Genomic DNA, 22,500 nt, shown 5'->3' with positions numbered 1-22,500 from the left:
AAAAGATGTAAACTCATCTCAAAGCGCTGTGTGTGTGTGTGTGTGTGTGTGTGAGATATACCTGAGATGGGCTGTCTCCACTGGGGCTGGATCTGAGCGCCGGCTCCTGTAGGGTGCACCATCGACTGGCTGAGACCCTGCAGAGGGATCATGCCCTGCATATGAGACACGCCGCTCTGCTGAGAGAGAAAACAGGAAGTGGAAACGGCAATAACGAATGAATCACAATGCAAAACTGTACGATTACTAAACAATTGACGCATCCACGTGTCGGTGTGGAAAAAAACAAACGCATGTACTGCAGTGGGGTCTTCAGCAACATCAAGTGGCTCATCCATGAAAGCATGTCAACGAAATAATCTTGATGGGCTCGAGTGAGTCGTTCTCACGATTCAATTCAATTCAATTCACTCCTGAGTCGATTCAACAGCGATACGATGCTGAACGTCAGTAAGGACGTTTCAGGTATATTAAATAAAAGTACTGACGTTTCAGATATCGTTAATGTTGAATATAAAGCTTAAGTATGAAGGCTCTGATTCTGACTCGTGATTCACTACTGATTCTGTTCAGCACTGATTCGGTATGATTCATATATCATACGATAGACACGATTGGTACAGAGAGATATAGAGTACTGAACTGACTCAGTAGCGAATCAGGTCAGTATTGAGATTAAAGTATCTTCAGTTCCTTCGCCATCTTTATTCTGTCTGAAGATTCGCAAAGATTTTAAACAAAAACTTCGCTTTAATTATGAGAAGATTTGCTCAATTTCTGCCGCCTCGGGATCGGAAGGAACGTTATGTCATTTATTTGGTGAAGGTTTTATCCTTTTATTCACTCGTCAACCGCAAGTTATTTTAAGGTGGGGATTTTAACACGGTGCTGTATATAAACCTGCAGCACCTCAAAGGGAAAAGAGAAACTGATTTCACAGGAACATTTCCCACTATAAAGCAGCTGCTGCTTATTTAAATACACACACACACACACACACACAGCACACTGTGTGATTACACTCATTATGTAACCCCGATTAGCTGCTCTCTCTCTCTCTCCCTCACACACACACACACACACACACACACACACACACACACTTACAGGCTGCTGCTGGCTCAGTAGAAGGCTACGGAGCTGTGGATTGGCTCCTGGGTTGGGAAGGCGGAGCATAGCACCAGGGGGCTGAGCTTGACCCTGAGCCACCTGATTGGGTGGAGCGCCGGTGACCGGGGTCTGCTGATTGGCCGTCACGGCTCCTCGCATCGTCAACTAAGAAAGAGATGTTGGAATTATTTACATGATGAAATAATTACAACAAAATAGATGTTTAGTTTGCTTAAGGGATGGAATTAGTAGGAAATTAATAGAAAGTCGTTCATTAAAATAAAACCAGGAAGCAGCCCGTGTGTATCAGCTCTCTAACCAGTTAGTGAGAATAAAGTCATGGAATTCCCTCAGCTGTGTTGTGCAGACGTGGGACGCGAGCTGATCTGATTTACACGCAGCAAATTGAATGCTGGAGCAGTGAAATATTAAACAGCGCTCTGGTTAACGCTGCTGAATTAACACTGCATTGTCTGGGGGAAAAAAACATGGACATCCTGTAGGAACTAAATCCTGTTAATCCGCATAACCCTGCAGCTGTCAGTCACATCGGGAGGAGAGAGAGAGAGAGAGAGAGAGAGAGAGAGAGAGAGAGAGAGAGAGAGAGAGAGAGAGAGAGAGAGAGAGAGAGAGAAGGGGGAGAGAGAGAGAGAGAGAGAGAGAGAGAAGGGAGAGAGAGAGAGAGAGAGAGAGAGAGAGAGAGAGAGAGAGAGAGGGGAAGAGAGAGAGAGAGAGCAAGAGAGAGAGGAAGAGAGAGAGAGGGAGAAAGAGAGAGAGGAAGAGAGAGAGAGGGAGAGAGAGGAAGAGAGAGAGAGAGAGAGGAAGAGAGGGAGAGAGAGGAAGAGAGGGAGAGAGAGGGAGAGAGAGAGAGAGACAGAAGGGAGAGGGAGAGAGAGACAGAGAGAGAGAGGGAGAGAGAGACAGAGAGAGAGAGAGAGAGAGAGAGAGAGAGAGAGAGAGAGAGAGAGAGAGAGAGAGAGAGGGAGAGAAAGAGGAAGAGAGAGAGAGAGAGGGAGAGAGAGAGAGAGAGAGAGAGAGAGAGAGAGAGAGAGAGAGAGAGAGAGAGAGAGAGAGAGAGAGAGGGGAAGAGAGAAAGAGGGGAAGAGAGAGAGAGAGAGGGAGAGAGAGAGGAAGAGAGAGAGAGGGAGAAAGAGAGAGAGGAAGAGAGAGAGAGGGAGAGAGCGGAAGAGAGAGAGAGAGAGGAAGAGAGGGAGAGAGAGGAAGAGAGGGAGAGAGAGGGAGAGAGAGAGAGAGACAGAAGGGAGAGGGAGAGAGAGACAGAGAGAGAGAGGGAGAGAGAGACAGAGAGAGAGAGAGAGAGAGAGAGAGAGAGAGAGAGAGAGAGAGAGAAAGAGAGGGAGAGAAAGAGGAAGAGAGAGAGAGAGAGGGAGAGAGAGAGAGAGAGAGAGAGAGAAAGAGAGGGAGAGAAAGAGGAAGAGAGAGAGAGAGAGGGAGAGAGAGAGAGAAGGTGAGAGAGAGAGAGAGAGAGAGAGAGAGAGAGACAGAGAGAGAGAGGGAGAGAGAGACAGAGAGAGAGAGAGAGAGAGAGAGAGAGAGAGGGAGAGAAAGAGGAAGAGAGAGAGAGAGAGAGAGAGAGAGAGAGAGGGAGAGAGAGAGAGAGAAGGTGAGAGAGAGAGAGAGACAGAGAGAGAGAGAGAGAGAGACAGAGCACTAATTACAGCAGACACTACTGTTTCTCTGGTTTACACGATGAGGTTGTGGATTAAAGGTCAGCAGGATGTTAGTTTAAATCTCAGGACTCTCAGGAGGACGTTTAATCAGATCAGGTGACTGCAGTGAATCAGTTCTGCACAGAGGAGGAGATCAGCAGCTCGGCTCACTTCACTTAGTTATCTGTGTGTTTGTGATGCTCAGAAGACCAGAGCAACAATCAGGAACCAAAAAGCTGCTCTGTTCTGACTGTCACCAGAAAACACAAACCTCTTCATCTCCTGAGGGAGCGTAAAGAGCCACATACAGCTGGAGGGAAGGAAAGGAGGAAAGAAAGAGATGGAATAAAAAAAGAGGAATATTCAGGGAAAGATCCTCCTCTGTATCTCATACACAATACACAAACACACACTGACACAGGAGGGACGTTCAGGTACTGAGAACGTCACACTGAGGTGTGTGTGGTTAGCTGATGGTTGTCATGGTAATCGTGAGGGTTGTGTTGCTCACTAAGTGAACGAACACTAACAGTTATAGATCAGTAAAGATCTGATCAAAGAAGTGTTCATTAAAAGCTTAACTTGGTGTATTGTATAATTAATAGATACTTAGAAATGAAACAGAAATTTAAATGAAACCAAAACTTGTGTTTATTAGAATATTTTTTAAAAAGTATTAATTGTTGGAAATTATATTATCATGTGGAATATAATATATAATAAAATAATATGTACTGTGTAGGGTGGGGAGAATGTGTGTGTCTGTGTGAGTGTGTGAGAGAGAGTGCGTGTGTGTATGTGTGTGTATGTGTGAGTGTGTATGTGAGTGTGTGTGCGTGTGTGTGTGAGAGAGAGAGACTGTGTGTGAGAGTGTATGAGAGAGAGAAAGTGAGAGGGTGTGAGAGGGATAGTGTTTATGTGTGAGTGAGTGTGTGTATGTGAGTGAGTGGGTGTGTGCGTGTGTGTGAGAGAGAGTAAGTGAGTGTGTGTGTGTGAGAGAGAGTGAGGGTGTGTGTGTGAGAGAGAGAGTGAGAGTGTGTGAGCGAGAGAGTGTGTGTGTGTGTGTGTGTGAGTGAGTGTGTGTATGTGAGAAAGTGTGTATGAGAGAGAGAGAGAGAGTAAGTGAGTGTGTGTGTGTGTGTGTGTGTGTGTGTGTGTGTGTGTGTGTCTCACCATGTTATTCTGTCTCTGCTGCTCATCCATCATTGTGACTTGACTAACAGGAGCCATGCCCACCACCACAGGCTGGGTGGAGAAACGGAGATAAAGGGAGAGAGAGAGAGAGGGAGGCAGTTAGAGGCAGAGAGAGAGAGAGAGAGGAATTTGAGGAAAATGCAGAGATGGATGGAGAAACAGAAAGAGAAAGAGAGTCACATGAGCAGAGAGGTGGAGTGTTAGAACATCATGCAGCTTCACGGAGGACAGAAACGACATCAGGGCAGCGTTTGAGAGAGATGCAGCAGGAAAGCTCCGCCCACGGAGCAGAAATCTGGCTGCTGATTGGTTACCTGTGGCTGCACGTTGCCATGAGTGACAGGGATCTGTCCGGGAGGCCGGTTGAGGAAGTTCTGATTGGGCGGAACCTGAGTGGACTGCATCTGAGCTGCATTACCCATCTGAACACACACACACACACACACGTACGCGCACACACGAGTGCGCACACACATACACACGTACGCGCACACACACGCGAGTGCGCACACACACACACACACACACACACACGCACGCACAAATCCATTGTTTTTCTTTAATTTATTGCTACATATATAAACGTATTATTTATAAATGTCTTATCAAGTCACAAACAGAAAAAATAAATAAACAAAAAAAGTCCAGACGCTAAAATTTCAAATAAAGGTTAAAAAAAAAATAGCTTTTTTATTTTGTTCTATTTTTAAGTCTGTGTTAAAATTAATGTACATATTTATTTTAAACAAAATGTTAAATATTTATATGGCTGCTGTGTGTGTGTGTTACTGTACTGTGCTGTGTGTGTGTGTTACTGTACTGTGCTGCTGTGTGTGTTACTGTACTGTGCTGCTGTGTGTGTTACTGTACTGTGCTGCTGTGTGTGTGTGTGTTACTGTGCTGTGCTGCTGCTATTTGTGTGTGAGTGTGTGTGTCTGTGTGTGTTACCATGCGGTGCTGCTGTGTGTGTTTGTGTGTGCATTACCATGCGGTGCTGCGGGGTGTGTGTGTTACCGTGCAGTGCTTCTGTGTGTGTGTATGTGTATGTGTGTGTTACCGTGCAGTGCTTCTGTGTGTGTGTGTTACCGTGCGGTGCTGCTGTGTGTGTGTGTGTTACCGTGCGGTGCTGCTGTGTGTGTGTGTGTGTTACCGTGCGGTGCTGCTGTGTGTGTGTATGTGTGTGTTACCGTGCGGTGCTGCTGTGTGTGTGTATGTGTGTGTTACCGTGCGGTGCTGCTGTGTGTGTGTATGTGTGTGTTACCGTGCGGTGCTGCTGTGTGTGTGTGTATGTGTGTGTTACCGTGCGGTGCTGCTGTGTGTGTGTGTATGTGTGTGTTACCGTGCGGTGCTGCTGTGTGTGTGTGTATGTGTGTGTTACCGTGCGGTGCTGCTGTGTGTGTGTGTATGTGTGTGTTACCGTGCGGTGCTGCTGTGTGTGTGTGTGTATGTGTGTGTTACCGTGCGGTGCTGCTGTGTGTGTGTGTATGTGTGTGTTACCGTGCGGTGCTGCTGTGTGTGTGTGTATGTGTGTGTTACCGTGCGGTGCTGCTGTGTGTGTGTGTGTGTGTGTTACCGTGCGGTGCTGCTGTGTGTGTGTGTGTGTGTGTGTGTGTTACCGTGCGGTGCTGCTGTGTGTGTGTGTGTGTGTTACCGTGCGGTGCTGCTGTGTGTGTGTGTGTTACCGTGCGGTGCTGCTGTGTGTGTGTGTGTGTGTGTGTGTGTGTTACCGTGCGGCGCTGCTGTGTGTGTGTATGTGTGTGTTACCGTGCGGCGCTGCTGTGTGTGTGTATGTGTGTGTTACCGTGCGGCGCTGCTGTGTGTGTGTATGTGTGTGTTACCGTGCGGCGCTGCTGTGTGTGTGTATGTGTGTGTTACCGTGCGGTGCTGCTGTGTGTGTGTATGTGTGTGTTACCGTGCGGTGCTGCTGTGTGTGTGTATGTGTGTGTTACCGTGCGGCGCTGCTGTGTGTGTGTATGTGTGTGTTACCGTGCGGCGCTGCTGTGTGTGTGTATGTGTGTGTTACCGTGCGGTGCTGCTGTGTGTGTGTATGTGTGTGTTACCGTGCGGTGCTGCTGTGTGTGTGTATGTGTGTGTTACCGTGCGGTGCTGCTGTGTGTGTGTTACCGTGAGGTGCTGCTGTGTGTGTGTATGTGTGTGTTACCGTGCGGTGCTGCTGTGTGTGTGTATGTGTGTGTTACCGTGCGCTGCTGCTGTGTGTGTGTATGTGTGTGTTACCGTGCGGCGCTGCTGTGTGTGTGTATGTGTGTGTTACCGTGCGGTGCTGCTGTGTGTGTGTGTGTTACCGTGAGGTGCTGCTGTGTGTGTGTATGTGTGTGTTACCGTGCGGTGCTGCTGTGTGTGTGTATGTGTGTGTTACCGTGCGCTGCTGCTGTGTGTGTGTATGTGTGTGTTACCGTGCGGCGCTGCTGTGTGTGTGTATGTGTGTGTTACCGTGCGGTGCTGCTGTGTGTGTGTGTGTTACCGTGAGGTGCTGCTGTGTGTGTGTATGTGTGTGTTACCGTGCGGCGCTGCTGTGTGTGTGTATGTGTGTGTTACCGTGCGGCGCTGCTGTGTGTGTGTATGTGTGTGTTACCGTGCGGTGCTGCTGTGTGTGTGTGTGTGTGTGTTACCGTGCGGCGCTGCTGTGTGTGTGTATGTGTGTGTTACCGTGCGGTGCTGCTGTGTGTGTGTATGTGTGTGTTACCGTGCGGCGCTGCTGTGTGTGTGTATGTGTGTGTTACCGTGCGGTGCTGCTGTGTGTGTGTGTGTGTGTGTTACCGTGCGGCGCTGCTGTGTGTGTGTATGTGTGTGTTACCGTGCGGTGCTGCTGTGTGTGTGTATGTGTGTGTTACCGTGCGGTGCTGCTGTGTGTGTGTGTGTATGTGTGTGTTACCGTGCGGTGCTGCTGTGTGTGTGTATGTGTGTGTTACCGTGCGGTGCTGCTGTGTGTGTGTGTATGTGTGTGTTACCGTGCGGTGCTGCTGTGTGTGTGTGTGTGTTACCGTGCGGTGCTGCTGTGTGTGTGTATGTGTGTGTGTGTTACCGTGCGGTGCTGCTGTGTGTATGTGTGTGTTACCGTGCGGTGCTGCTGTGTGTGTGTGTGTTACCGTGAGGTGCTGCTGTGTGTGTGTATGTGTGTGTTACCGTGCGGCGCTGCTGTGTGTGTGTATGTGTGTGTTACCGTGCGGCGCTGCTGTGTGTGTGTATGTGTGTGTTACCGTGCGGTGCTGCTGTGTGTGTGTGTGTGTGTGTTACCGTGCGGCGCTGCTGTGTGTGTGTATGTGTGTGTTACCGTGCGGTGCTGCTGTGTGTGTGTATGTGTGTGTTACCGTGCGGTGCTGCTGTGTGTGTGTATGTGTGTGTTACCGTGCGGTGCTGCTGTGTGTGTGTATGTGTGTGTTACCGTGCGGTGCTGCTGTGTGTGTGTGTGTTACCGTGAGGTGCTGCTGTGTGTGTGTATGTGTGTGTTACCGTGCGGCGCTGCTGTGTGTGTGTATGTGTGTGTTACCGTGCGGCGCTGCTGTGTGTGTGTATGTGTGTGTTACCGTGCGGCGCTGCTGTGTGTGTGTATGTGTGTGTTACCGTGCGGTGCTGCTGTGTGTGTGTATGTGTGTGTTACCGTGCGGTGCTGCTGTGTGTGTGTATGTGTGTGTTACCGTGCGGTGCTGCTGTGTGTGTGTGTATGTGTGTGTTACCGTGCGGTGCTGCTGTGTGTGTGTATGTGTGTGTTACCGTGAGGTGCTGCTGTGTGTGTGTATGTGTGTGTTACCGTGCGGTGCTGCTGTGTGTGTGTATGTGTGTGTTACCGTGCGGTGCTGCTGTGTGTGTGTATGTGTGTGTTACCGTGCGGCGCTGCTGTGTGTGTGTATGTGTGTGTTACCGTGCGGTGCTGCTGTGTGTGTGTATGTGTGTGTTACCGTGCGGTGCTGCTGTGTGTGTGTGTGTATGTGTGTGTTACCGTGCGGTGCTGCTGTGTGTGTGTATGTGTGTGTTACCGTGCGGTGCTGCTGTGTGTGTGTGTGTATGTGTGTGTTACCGTGCGGTGCTGCTGTGTGTGTGTGTGTATGTGTGTGTTACCGTGCGGTGCTGCTGTGTGTGTGTATGTGTGTGTTACCGTGCGGTGCTGCTGTGTGTGTGTGTATGTGTGTGTTACCGTGCGGTGCTGCTGTGTGTGTGTGTGTGTGTTACCGTGCGGTGCTGCTGTGTGTGTGTATGTGTGTGTGTGTTACCGTGCGGTGCTGCTGTGTGTATGTGTGTGTTACCGTGCGGTGCTGCTGTGTGTGTGTGTGTTACCGTGAGGTGCTGCTGTGTGTGTGTATGTGTGTGTTACCGTGCGGCGCTGCTGTGTGTGTGTATGTGTGTGTTACCGTGCGGCGCTGCTGTGTGTGTGTATGTGTGTGTTACCGTGCGGTGCTGCTGTGTGTGTGTGTGTGTGTGTTACCGTGCGGCGCTGCTGTGTGTGTGTATGTGTGTGTTACCGTGCGGTGCTGCTGTGTGTGTGTGTGTTACCGTGCGGTGCTGCTGTGTGTGTGTATGTGTGTGTTACCGTGCGGTGCTGCTGTGTGTGTGTATGTGTGTGTTACCGTGCGGTGCTGCTGTGTGTGTGTGTGTTACCGTGAGGTGCTGCTGTGTGTGTGTATGTGTGTGTTACCGTGCGGCGCTGCTGTGTGTGTGTATGTGTGTGTTACCGTGCGGCGCTGCTGTGTGTGTGTATGTGTGTGTTACCGTGCGGCGCTGCTGTGTGTGTGTGTGTGTGTGTTACGTTGCGTGGGTGCTGTGTGTGTGTATGTGTGTGTTACCGTGCGGTGCTGCTGTGTGTGTGTGTATGTGTGTGTTACCGTGCGGTGCTGCTGTGTGTGTGTATGTGTGTGTTACCGTGAGGTGCTGCTGTGTGTGTGTATGTGTGTGTTACCGTGCGGTGCTGCTGTGTGTGTGTATGTGTGTGTTACCGTGCGGTGCTGCTGTGTGTGTGTATGTGTGTGTTACCGTGCGGTGCTGCTGTGTGTGTGTATGTGTGTGTTACCGTGCGGTGCTGCTGTGTGTGTGTATGTGTGTGTGTGTTACCGTGCGGTGCTGCTGTGTGTGTGTATGTGTGTGTTACCGTGCGGTGCTGCTGTGTGTGTGTATGTGTGTGTGTGTTACCGTGCGGTGCTGCTGTGTGTGTGTATGTGTGTGTGTGTTACCGTGCGGTGCTGCTGCACTTGTTTGTGGTTGGTGATAACTTGGCGGATGCCGTTAACGAAGCCGCTCTGGTCGTTAGGAATCAAACCCATGAAGATCCTCTTCTTAGACGAGAAGAGCAGCATGAGGACGCGCACTTCACACGGAGCGCTGTGGGGGAAATGGACACAACCCGCCTACACACACACACACACACACACACACACACACACACACACACACACACACACACACACAGTAACTGTTACAGATGGGGTTTTAAAGTGAATGTGAGAGAGTGAGATAGCAGCTGAGGGTTTAATAACATTTCATTACTCTGGAACTCGGTGTGACGACTGAAGACTTTATAACAGAGACCTCAGTGTCCACACTGTGAACTGAAGAGCATCACACACACACACACACACACACACACACACACACACACAGCCTCATCAGCACACCCCCTCTAGCGGTCAGAAGAATTTTCCTTCTGAATGATACGTGTGCGTCACATATTTCTGAGTCAGGATTAATGCCTTTACATTTACCCATCAGGATCTCTGTGAATGCAGCAAGAGCTGACTCAGCCATTTCTTTTTAGTGTGTGTGTGTGTGTGTGAGAGAGAGAGAGCAAGAGATAGAGAGAGAGAGAAGTGAAAGAGTTGTTGAAGGAGAAGTAGGAAAGGAAACGCCTCATCACTGTAGTGAGAGATTATTAATAATTGGTGTATGGAGTCTGATCTGGAAAAACAAGCTAATGTAGTAAAAAAAGCATCAGATTAATACAGCAGTAAGACGCCACGCCTCCTTTTTGGTGACTGACACCAAAAAGGCCACACCTCCTTCATAGGCCACAGGCCACACCTCCTTCAGTTACAGGTATGGAGACCACACCCCTTCACTGTGACAAACACAGATGCTACGCCCCCTTTGCTGTGACCAGCACAGAGGCCACGCCTCCTTTACAGACAGAGAGCACACCCTCCAACAGATATGGAAAAATATGCATAGAGCACCTTCGCTAATTAATATTCATGAATATATAATGAGTTATAATCGTTCACCTAATATGGTGTGATTATTGTTTTAAAAAAATCAGATAAAACAAAAAGTAAAAGAGAAAGACTGTGTGTGTGTGTGTGTGTGTGATTGTGTGTGTGTGTATGTGTGTGAGTGTGTGTGTATTCGAGTGTGTATGCGAGTGTGAGTGTATGTGTGTGTGTGAGTGCATGTGTGTGTGTATGTGTGTGTGAGTATATGTGTGTGTGTATGTGTGAGTGTGTGTGTGTGAGTGTGTGTATGCGAGTGTGAGAGTGTGTGTGTATGTGTGTGTATGTGTGTGTGTGTGTATGTGTGTGAGTGTGTGAGTGTATGTGTGTGTGTATGTGTGTGAGTGTATGTGTGTGAGTGTGTGTGTGAGTGTGTGTGTGAGTGTGTGTGTATGCGAGTGTGTGTGTATGTGTGTGTGTGTGTATGTGTGTGAGTGTGAGGGAGTGAGTGTGATTGTGTGTGCGTGTGCATGTGTGTGAGCGTGTGTGTATGTGTGTGTGTATGTGTGTATGAGAGAGAGAGAGATACTCACAAAGCCGTTGGCCATGATGCGGTACAATCCCTTCAGAGACTCCATATCCTTATTAGTGAAGAGAAATTGGACCATGCGAGAGTTCCTGAACAGAGGACCCAGAGTCGTCTACACACACACACACACACACACACACACACACACACACACACACACACACACACACACACACACACACACACACACACACACACACACAGAGTTCAAGTCCCTGTGTCTATTTCTAATCAGGTCATACACACAAAAGTGGCCGGAGCTTCTCTAGAGGTGTGTGGCCGGGGGGGACGGGGGGGGGCGACAGACTAAAGATGACCACGGTTAGTATACGGATCTTCTGCGTGAAATATAGATGGAACGCGTCCATAACAAAGCCAGAGGGTGCCAATACTTTTATCTTTACATAAGCGGCAAGAATATTCGTTTGCAATCACCGTCTTGTCTAAAAAGCGTCACCAATTTTCTACGCCGCCGAGTGTGTCGAGCGTGCGACAGGGAGCCTACGTACTGAATAAGGAGTCTAATATCAGGAAAAAGAAACGCACGAACAGCCGAGCTAAAATTCCTAAACTCTAGCCAGAGACGTCTCGAGGATGATGACATGCTCGCTGTGTTTGACCAGTCGGTGATCGGCACTGCTTCTAGCTCCGCCCACATCCCCCTGCATTCAAAATAATATTTAAATCAAGACGCAATGACTTAAGACTTTGTGACACGTTAAACAAGACGATGTGATGTATTTAGTTAATAATCAGAATTTAAACGTGTTAATGCACACGGCAGAATAAAAGCTTTTACAGGCTGTACGAGGACGCAGGCAGGACGATAAAGAAAAGTCTGGCTGCAAATCAGACGTCTCTAATGGGGATGCAGAGATAATTAAAGGAATATTTCACACTTGTCCTAAGTGCACAATTAGAGACCCTGTGAAGGAAAATTTGGCTGCTGGAAACAGAGCAAGTTCATCTTTCTGAACCAAATCTGGCTAAAAGAACCTGGGCCTCGATAGACCGATCTAGGGCTGGGCGATACGGCTGAAAACTGTATCACGATATCGGTGTTACATATCGGTCGATATCGATAATTATTGATATTTTTTATGACCCGTTTACATTAAGGAGAAAAATCTATTACATTTAAACCTTTTTATTTTAAACTTAACCTTCCTCTGATCGTAATCCACTCGGTTATTAAGACAGAAACGTTAACAACCAGGAAAACTCCAATAATTATAATGTAAACATGAGTCTAAAGTCACAATGAACACTTAACATTTATCTCTTAACATTTAAGATGCAAAATGAAAGAAAATATAAGAAATGCTTAATAAAGTGTAATAAAATAGTTCAGAGTGTTAAATATAAACATAGAGAATATTTTTATTCTCTTTATTATTATAGACTTTATTATTATTATATTATTTTTTATTATTTTTATTTATTTATGATTATAATTTTTATTTATTTATTTATTTATTATTAGTCTTTATAGGTATTACCGGGGTCTTGGCGGGGGTCGACAGTCTTGCATAATATGCAGACGACGTTGGTGTGACTACGGTCAGACTTATAATATCCAACAAACTGCCGTACTAACGAGCTGACTTCCTCTTTTATTTACAATGTCCTCGCTCGCTGCGGCTCATTTTCTGCTCATCAGTCGCCGGTTACTGAAGAGGAATCGCGCAGACCGGCACGAGACGACGACATGGCGCAACCAAACGTGATACTGTTACGTGATTGGCTGTTAGCATGTCACTCCCTATGTTGCTAGGTTACCAGAGAGCGAGTGCCTTTGTTAATGCAACCAAACTTGCTTCGCGACCTCAGTTTTCTTCCGACGGAGGATAAAAAATATCGAACGTTTTATCGAACACGTTTTATTGATATCGATCACGTGTCTATCGCGATACATATCGTTATCGTTTTATCGCCCAGCCGTAACGTCATCTGAAAGAAAGGATTTAACTCTTGAATTTTACAATCTGCTTGACAATTCTCACGACCCACCGGCTGCAGCAGAAACTTCGCCGTCATCATGCGTTTAGTGTGTATGTTTAAATCTAGACACGTCTCACCCTCCTATGACTGATTATCTGGTAAAATAAGGGCAGCTCATAACCGGGACGGTCCTGCTGTTCTGAAGCCGCCTGCTCTGAACTCCATTACTCTCAAGCCGAACCCCTGAGCAGACGTCTGCGTGTCGGTGCGTGTCCTCACCTGCCTACCTCTAATCCCCGTCCCCCAGATCACAGAGAGAAACGAAGGCTTTTAGTTCTTTCCCCTTGTACTCACCAGGAGCTGCTGAGGGATGAGCTGCATGATGAGCTTCTGAGGCCAGTGCTCCGTGTTCCTGCAAAACACCACCCAATCATCCGTCACATCCACGTCTACACAAACCTGTACAACTGAAACACTGTAAACCGCTTGTGAACAACTCACTTAACCTCTTTTTATTCTTCGATTGACTTATTATTCTTTTTTAGAAACTGATGACTTATTGTAATTGTTGTAATTGTTAGTTTGAAAACGTTTCTGTTTCCGTTTCTGTTTTTTTTTTTGTAAAACATTCACACAATTTTAAAAATGTATAAATAATTGCGTTACAAATAATAAAAAAGAGAAACGATTTTCACTTTTCAAATGTACTTTAAAAAAAAATTAACTAAAAAAAATACAATTATTTTCAAAATGTATTTAAATCATTTTTGAATAAAACTTCATGTAATGATTTTTTTGCAATTATAATTCAATTTATGTCTCCTTATGTGTTCATTAAAAAAACATATATAGTTTAAAAATAACACTTTATTAAACATGTACGAGCTGTGTGTGTGGGGTGGTGTGTGTGTAATGGGTGGTGGGTGTGTGTGGGGGGGGAGTGTGGGTGGGGTGTGTGTGTGTGGTGGTGTGTGTGTAATGGGTGGTGTGTGTGGGGGGGTGGTGTGTGTGTAATGAGTGGTGTGTGTGTGTAATGGGTGGTGTGTGTGTGTGTGGGGGGGGTGTACATGTGTGTGTGTGGTGGTGTGTGTGTAATGGGTGGTGTGTGTGGGGGGGTGGTGTGTGTGTGTGTGGTGTGTGTGTGTATGGCGTGTGTGGTGTGTGTGTGGTGTGTGTGTGTATGGCGTGTGTGGTGTGTGTGTGTGGTGTGTGTGTGTATGGTGTGTGTGGTGTGTGTGTGTGTATGGTGTGTGTGGCGTGTGTATGTGTATGGCGTGTGTGGTGTGTGGGTGTGTATGGCGTGTGTGGTGTGTGTGTGTGTGTGTATGGCGTGTGTGGTGTGTGTGTGTGTGTATGGCGTGTGTGGTGTGTGTGTGTATGGCGTGTGTGGTGTGTGTGTGGTGTGTGTGTATGGCGTGTGTGGTGTGTGTGTGTGTGTGTATGGCGTGTGTGGTGTGTGTGTGTGGTGTATGGCGTGTGTGGTGTGTGTGTGTATGGCGTGTGTGTGGCGTGTGTGTGTGTATGGCATGTGTGGTGTGTGTGTGTATGGCGTGTGTGGTGTGTGTGTGTATGGCGTGTGTGTGGTGTGTGTGTGGTGTGTGTGTGTGTGTGTGTGTGTGTGTATGGCGTGTGTGGTGTGTGTGTGTATGGCGTGTGTGGTGTGTGTGTATGGCGTGTGTGGTGTGTGTGTGGGTGTTTACATAATGAGAGATATAAGAGCAGAGCATGCTGGGAGCTGAGCTCAGTACTCACAGGTTCTCTCCCTGGTTGACTTGCACTTGGCACGGCAGCGAGCGAGTCAGTTTGGTGTTGGAGTCAATGGAGGAGGCTTTAGGCTTCTGTTCAAACACACACACACACACACACACACCTCAGTGACACAGATTGATGGTTAAACTCAGGGTAAGATGGACATGACATCACACATCGATCAGACACCCTGCTGGACAACACACACACACACACACACACACACACACACACTCCTCTCCTCCTTTGTCGATAACAAATTAATGGTGGATCGATGGCCAATAAGGAGAAGCCTAATGGTCTGGTGTGTGTTTTTGCAGACGTATCAGTAAGAGTGTGTTCTCACAGCGCTTCGTGTCCCTTATCTTAGCAACAGCACATTAAATTATTGACCAATTATTAAAGCTCTTTGGGGCTGTTTACTGTGCCGCTCACCTCCCAGAGGTGCATCGTGGGTAATGAAAGGAGCTGTGAGAAATGTCCCTCCACACACACACACACACACACACACCGCTAATGAAATGTCCTAATCAGTGAGTGTCAGTGTGTGTTACACGTCTCTGTCAATCAATCCCGTCACTCCGCTCCATTAATCAATGTTATTGACGAGGTGGAAACACGACCGCGGGGCTTTGTTAGCCGAACCGTGTACCGGAGTCTCAGATAAACGTCTTTAAACGCTCGTCATCGTCTTCAGTAGATTACAGCCTCGTTTTCTTACACGTTCGATGAAGAGAAGCAAAGGCGTGTGCGAATATTTTAACGTTGCCATGACAACACCCTGCAGCTCATATGCATAGCTCCGCCCCAAAAACGGATTTACACAGATGAACTGGGAGAAGGTCATGAGCTGTGACATTTATGACGCACCATCACATCGTGAATCTCTGACCTGAAAGTATTGGCACCCTGGTTTCACTAAACTGAAATTAAAGGTGGTGTTTCACTAAGTGAGCGACCGGGTTACTGCGCTGTACTGTGACGTTCACACACTGGTCATTACTGACTAACAGTCCAACACTCTGAGTAAGTGAGCTGCTACCTGCTCTCTGTTTTATTGATCTGAGCTGATAAACGTTTCAGTGTGACACTAAAGAGACTCATAACACATAAATACTGTAAACACACACACACACACCTCACACATACACCTCACACACACACCTCACACATACACCTCACACACACACCTCACACACACACCTCACACACACACCTCACACACACACCTCACACACACACCTCACACACACACCTCACACACACACACACACCTCACACATATACCTCACACATATACCTCACACATACACCTCACACACCTCACACATACACACACACCCCTCACACATACACACACACCCCTCACACATACACACACACCCCTCACACATACACACACCCCTCACACATACACACACCTCACACATACACACACCTCACACATACACACACACACACACACACCTCACACATACACACACACACACCTCACACATACACACACACACCTCACATAAACACACACCTCACATACACACACACCTCACATACACACACACACCTCACATACACAAACACCTCACATACACACACACCTCACATACACACACACCTCACATACACACACACCTCACATACACACACACCTCACACACACACACACACACACCTCACACACACCTCACACATATACCTCACACATACACCTCACACACCTCACACATACACACACACCCCTCACACATACACACACACCCCTCACACATACACACACACCCCTCACACATACACACCCCTCACACATACACACACCTCACACATACACATACACACACCTCACACATACACACACCTCACACATACACACCTCACACATACACACACACACACCTCACACATACACCTCACATAAACACACACCTCACATACACACACACCTCACATACACACACACACCTCACATACACACACACACCTCACATACACACACACCTCACATACACACACACCTCACATACACACACACCTCACATACACACACACCTCACATACACACACACTCCTCACCTCCTGCCACTCCAGAACTCCACTCCAGGCCACCACTTTATTAGGAAGAGCTTGAGGACCAGTGATGGGATTGACTCCAGGCTGTGGTGCAGAAACTCCGGGCTGAAACAAGGACATGAAAGAAAAAGAAAAAAACAAATAAATAGATAAAGTTTGTGCTGTACAGGGCTTTACATCAACATGTTACTTTTTAATCATTACAGGACACTTAATCTAAAGTTCAGCTAAATTTCAGATGAATTCCAGGTTCCAAACCTGACAAAGAAAAACAAATAATGTATAAATATATATTTAATGTTATTTTGTTTATACTGCTGATTGGTCTTTCTTCTGTTTCTTTCCTTTTACTTTTCTGTTTTTCTTTTGTCATTTTTGTTTAAAAACTCTTCACGTGTCAAACACTGTGATTAGACTCCCTTAGGGCTTTTTTACACCCGGTCACTTCACGTGTTGTCTCTGATCCGATCTCTGATTTGTTAAAACTGTTCCATTTACATTAGACCACATAAATGCGTCTCGGCAAATCGGATATCGATCCGATCTTTCTACTCCCGCCCAAAACGCTAATATAGTTGACCTCATTTCCGGGGTAATTGAAACGGAACACACTTTGGTGTGTGTGGTTTTCAGAACGCGATCATAAAGAAGAAAAAACGTTTATGTTACAAAAAACTGCATTTACTGTTTGCTGCATTTTCGCTGGCAGCAGCAGCGCGTTTTAAGCCCCGACGAGATGCCTGTGTGAAAGATCACCTGAGTGACGTACTTCTGTTTGGGAGGAGTTTAGCGCTGACGTATGTGTCTTGAACAACCACATTCATTTACACCTGTCCAGTTTCATCTGAAACACGTCCCAGACCACCTCCTGAAGGGGTTTGTACCATCGGATTTATATCCGTCTCCAAAACGTTTCGGAGGGCATTTAGACCTGGTCTTTTTACCATCAGATAGATATCTGATCACAGAAAACGCGTGACGTGACCAGGTGTAAAAAGCCCCTGAGTGTCAAAGGTGCATCTAAACAATCCGTCTCCTTCTTTAAACTTCAGGCTTCGCTGCTTGTAGTGTTTCTGTGTTTGTATAACAGAAACATCATTAGTGACAGTTACTTAGTGCTTAATTTACCAGAACTTTCCAGGTGTTCAGTCTAAATGTCAAGTTATTTATGGTCTCTTCAGGGCATCAATACACAAGAAGTAACTGTGTGTGTGTGTGTGTGTGTCTACATTGTGTTCTCTTGTAACAAATGGTTCTGGAAGAGAAACTACAAATATGTCCTGTCAGGGAAACTAATGCGTTCACACTCGCGATCCCAGGAGAACCTGCGTGCCCTGGCGGACGTCCCGGCTCGGTGTTCTTCCAAAAAATAAATAAATAAATAAAATCTGTCCCACTGAGTTACACTTGTTCATGGCCCTAAGCCCATGTCAACCCTCTTTATTAACTACCCCGTTGCATACTGTGGGTGTCCGTACCATGCCAGGCTGAGAGGACGGCGGTGCCTGCGGATTGGCTGGAGGAGGCTGCTGCAGAGCCTGAGGCGGTTGCTGATTGGCTACGGGCTGCCCGGGAGGCAGAGCCTGTGGCTGTGGCTGCTGTGGGACCGGAGGAGGAGCTGGTTGCTGTGGTAACATGGGTGTGGACACTGTGGTGACTGTGGATAGGCTGGGCTGGCTCGCGGGTGATAATTTGACTCCGGTGGAAAGGTTTGGCTGGTTACTGAATGGGGGACCAGTGTTCATCATTACTGTGACTGGGGGAAAAAAAGATACGTTGCACTTAACACTCGACTCGTTTTTTTATGATTTGTTCTACGATAAGTTCAAAAGTACACTTTAAAGCAAAGCGCTAAATATGGAAACGCAACACCGCCAATAACCCTGAGAGCACTGAAGCATGTCGGGAAGCATGTCGGGAAACCGGACAGGTTTGAGGGAATGACGGATGGAGCGTGAAAGTGTACGTACAGCGATTCTTCTGGTTGCTGGCGGCTTCCACGGCCATTGCTGCTGCAGCCACCGCCGCGTTCAGGGACTGAGAGGAAGGCTGAAAAAGTGAGAGAGAGAGAGAGGGAGAGAGAGTGTCAGAGAGTGAGAGAGGGGGGGGGGGAGAGAGAGAGAGAGAGAGAGAGAGAGAGAGAGAGAGAGAGAGAGAGAGAGAGTGAGTGGGGGTGGGGGGAGAGAGAGAGTGGGAGTGGGGGGAGAGAGAGTGGGAGTGGGGGGAGGGAGGGAAGAGAGAGTGGGAGAAAGAGAGAGAGTGTGAGTGGATGTGGGGAGAGAGAGAGTGGGAGTGGGGGGAGAGAGAGAGTGGGAGTGGGGGGAGGGGGGAAGAGAGAGTGGGAGGGGATAGATAGAGAGAGAGAGAGAGAGAGAGAGAGAGAGAGAGAGAGAGAGAGAGAGAGAGAGAGAGAGAGAGAGAGAGCGAGAGTGGGGAGAGAGAGAGAGAGAAAGAGAAAGAGAGAGAGTGGGAGTGGGGAGTGAGAGAGAGAGAGAGAGAGAGAGAGAGTGGGGAGAGAGAGAGAGAGAGGGGAGAGAGAGAGAGAGAGAGAGAGAGAGAGAGAGAGAGAGAGAGAGAGAGAGAGAGAGAGAGAGAGTGGGAGTGGAGAGAGAGAGAGAGAGAGAGAGTGGGAGTGGGGAGAGAGAGAGAGAGAGAGAGAGAGAGAGGGAGTGGGGAGAGAGAGAGAGAGAGAGAGAGAGAGAGAGAGAGAGAATATAAGTCATCATACGTTTCCAGAACACAACAGTGCACTCTGTAAGCTGTGTTTATGTTTATGAGCTCACATTTCCCGGGTACGCGTGAGAGGTGTTGATTGGAGGTGGCGGCTGGGAGGCGGAGCAGATGGGAGACTGATTGACAGGCAGGGGCTGCTGGACCAGAACGGGTTTGAGAGCGACAGATCCAGAACCACCTCCAGAAGCGACTACACACAGACACGTAAAAACCATTCGAACACAGAGCTCCATATCGCTCACAGTACACACAGTGTGTGTGTGCGCGCGTGTGTGTGTGTGCGTGTGCGTGTGTGTGTTACCTGGGAGTGCAATGCCGCGGATTAGCACCATGTGAAACGGGTCCTGGCTGTATTCCGGGTGTGCCGGCTCGGGCGCCCCTATAGGTGAAGCTCGATCGTACAGAGCTCGGAGGGCCGGAAGCTTCCGTGGGGCCACCACAGAGAAATGGATTCCTCTCTGAAAAAGAAGAGAAGGTTCTGTGTTCAAATCTCAGGACTGTCACAGAGTCACATTCATGCCACAGCTCTGTATCTTTATACAGTGACTCACGTCTCGGATGATCTGCACCAGGCTGTCTGTGGTGCAGCCCGTGTAACTGACGCTCTCGACAGCAGGCAGCAGATAGGGAGGGGAGTTACACAGCAGCACACACACCTTGTGAGTCTGACCGCTGAAAAAGACGACAGACGACATACTTAGAACGATGAACAATGGCCACTCCTCCTTTAATGTAACTGACAGATACAGAGGCCACACCCCCTTTGTGAGACACACCTCCTTGACGTAGACAAACCCCCTTTACAGAAATGTAGGTCATGTGTTTAATAGATATTCAAACAAACGGCCAGGTGATGAGGACACACCCACTTCAGAGATCCATGTGGAGAAGCCACACCCCTTTCATTATGAGTCACTGAGGCCACGCCTCTGATCATAAGATTTGGCAACGGTGTGTTTCCTCTGGATTTATGTGAATAAAATAGATAAATAAAACACTCACATTTGCTCCCGCATTTTCTTAAAGTCATCGAACAGCTGCAGCGCGACGGAAAGTCCCTCAGCAATGAGGCTGCAGCTCTCAGCTCCTCCTCCCATAAACCTGAACACACACAACGAAGAACGTACAGAGACGATGCTCGAATGTTCAGAGGGCTGTGATGCATCGTGTTTAGCCATAAATCAGACGAAGGACCTACTGAATGCTGTCGATCCACGACACGAACTCGAAGGCGGAGCTTGTGGGGGCGTGGCACTGGACGTAAGACTCGGGAGCACAGTCCACCGTGTTGAAGACGACCAGTCCGTACTGCGTCCCTCCATACTATCAGAGAGAAGGGTTACAGTACACTCTACTGACACACAAGAAAACACACAGGAATCACAAGCAGCGACTCACGTCTCCTCCGAAGTCCGTTTCAGCCGGCGGACCTCCGTTAAAGTACCTGCAGTCATGCAATCAGGAGGTTAATGAACGTGTAATATGTGCTAGACGAAACAATCCAGGTTCACCAGACTTACTCGATCGCAGGTAAGATGTAGTTCTTACGCAGGGATTCGAAGTAGGGCCCGAGATTCGCCGTGCCCTCGATGACGAACACGACGTCAGAAACCTGCGAGGCTCCGGGTTTAGGCGCCGAGTCCATGAGGGTCACCATGAGCGCTGGAAATATACGGATCAATTCTATTCAGTTCCATAACAGACACGTCAGAGAAAGAAACCTGACATCGGATACAAAGCATTACTCTTCTATAAAAGGTGTCTCTTTGTAGCTTGTGCCACATGTTTGGGTCTGGTGACTGGGACACTGTCCTTCATCCAATCAGTGCTAATTACAGTCATGAAGGGAGAAGTGAAGAAACGCCGGACCACAAGCTCCAGGAAGGATCTGAGATAATCGATTAGTGTGATCACTTTACATCACACATCATTCGCATAGAACCCACAACAAAAATCTGTTTAAATACAGGGCTGTCAAGTGTCACGCATTAACATTACAGTCCCTCATGACGGTCTTTTCTCACGCTCTCCCGCCACACAACGTATTTCTCACACAGAAAAACTATTTATCATATATTTAATAAGCCGCAGCGCCCAAAATGTATCAGTCCGCACCGCTGTCTCTATGGAACCGGGCAGGAACCAAGCGCGTCTCCTCTGGAGCTCTTAGTCTAACCTGACACTTATCAGCAAATCAAAACAAGAGGCTACACAACAGCCAATCAGAAAATAGCACTAATGTATATTGTAAGATTTAACGCAACAACCAATGAAAAAAAACAAACCATACATTAGAGAGGGTATTTTCGATGGTCGGTTTGAACAAAACCTCAACACAAAACAGTTTGTCTCTGGACGGGACATTGTCCTCAATCATGACCCTAAAAATGTCTGGGCTTGTGCTGAACTGTTTTATATGGGAGCAACATTACACATGATAAAGGGGTCTAAAAAGGTAACAAACACTTACAATAAACACCACATGTCATAATCTCTCTTTCACACACACACACACACACACACACACACACACATTAATAAATGGAAATTGAACAAATACTTTGTATTTGGTTAAAATGTGGTGGGGGGGGGGGATTGAAATGTCACTCTTGTCTGTCATCAAAACTTGAGAGCCTTGTAAATGTTTGTCCAAGCGTGTGTCTGATTTTAGTCTCAGACCTCCATGTCTGATCTATCTAATCTAACAGAATCTTACCGCCTCCAATTTAACCACTGTGACATTCTGCAAAGGCTTTAAACCACAGAGCACACTGCTAATCTGGTGGCTATCAGCTCCCATTAACTGTTAGCTCCAAAGCTAAAAGCTAACGCTAACTGTTATACACAGCGAATTAGCCACACATGCTAACTCCTAACTAACATGAATCTTAGGTCATAATCATTCGATACTGAAACAGAATTAATAAGCAAAGCTCTTGTAACTGAATCAAGTTTTATTAGTCACTGTTAGTTAGGATTTCCTAGCATGACAACATTTAACACGGCCGCATCGCAAATCTCTACATTATTAAACACGAAGTGCACTAGATAGAGTGTGACAGCGGATCATTCGTACCCGGATGTAGCACGCGCATAAAGGGAGTAACTCGCCGTTTGGGACACAGCCTACATGCTAACGCTAATTAGCTCAACGATACAAAAGCTAGAAGCTTAAAAAAAACAGCAACTTACCTAGTGGTAATAATGACACCACACACACAATACAGTAGGATTAAACAAATCCTAGAACCTAGGATAGATTCATCCAGCGCCACTTTGATTAATTAAGTGCTAT

General features: G+C 47.4%; 1 protein-coding gene across 3 annotated transcripts in view; it reads right to left on the bottom strand.

Moving 5' to 3' along the window:
- med25 (mediator complex subunit 25) overlaps positions 1 to 22,500 on the bottom strand; it is a 24,748-nt gene that overhangs the window by 2,165 nt on the left and 83 nt on the right. The window contains exons 1-19 of one of the 3 annotated variants that reach the window (XM_060891868.1): positions 22,398 to 22,500; positions 20,726 to 20,867; positions 20,604 to 20,649; positions 20,404 to 20,528; positions 20,208 to 20,306; positions 19,757 to 19,877; positions 19,507 to 19,663; positions 19,256 to 19,395; positions 18,443 to 18,521; positions 17,951 to 18,228; positions 16,476 to 16,577; positions 14,409 to 14,494; positions 13,011 to 13,068; positions 10,720 to 10,827; positions 9,158 to 9,331; positions 4,289 to 4,396; positions 3,954 to 4,025; positions 1,108 to 1,275; positions 62 to 179 (exon numbers count right to left, since the gene is read on the bottom strand). The exon at positions 22,398 to 22,500 is cut by the window's right edge and continues 83 nt beyond it. In XM_060891868.1, the coding sequence (XP_060747851.1) occupies positions 62 to 179; positions 1,108 to 1,275; positions 3,954 to 4,025; positions 4,289 to 4,396; positions 9,158 to 9,331; positions 10,720 to 10,827; positions 13,011 to 13,068; positions 14,409 to 14,494; positions 16,476 to 16,577; positions 17,951 to 18,228; positions 18,443 to 18,521; positions 19,256 to 19,395; positions 19,507 to 19,663; positions 19,757 to 19,877; positions 20,208 to 20,306; positions 20,404 to 20,528; positions 20,604 to 20,649; positions 20,726 to 20,862 (2,176 nt within the window). In that variant the 5' untranslated portion in view covers positions 20,863 to 20,867; positions 22,398 to 22,500. The remainder of the gene's footprint in view (positions 1 to 61; positions 180 to 1,107; positions 1,276 to 3,953; positions 4,026 to 4,288; positions 4,397 to 9,157; positions 9,332 to 10,719; positions 10,828 to 13,010; positions 13,069 to 14,408; positions 14,495 to 16,475; positions 16,578 to 17,950; positions 18,229 to 18,442; positions 18,522 to 19,255; positions 19,396 to 19,506; positions 19,664 to 19,756; positions 19,878 to 20,207; positions 20,307 to 20,403; positions 20,529 to 20,603; positions 20,650 to 20,725; positions 20,868 to 22,397) is intronic. The other 2 variants (XM_060891869.1, XM_060891870.1) reach the window with 2 other exon arrangements.

Source organism: Tachysurus vachellii, chromosome 18 (genome assembly GCF_030014155.1).
Source record: "Tachysurus vachellii isolate PV-2020 chromosome 18, HZAU_Pvac_v1, whole genome shotgun sequence".
In the NCBI taxonomy this organism is placed as follows: domain Eukaryota; kingdom Metazoa; phylum Chordata; class Actinopteri; order Siluriformes; family Bagridae; genus Tachysurus; species Tachysurus vachellii.
The sequence above is the reverse complement of the archived record's forward strand: the minus strand, read 5'-3'. Positions and strand labels throughout refer to the sequence as shown.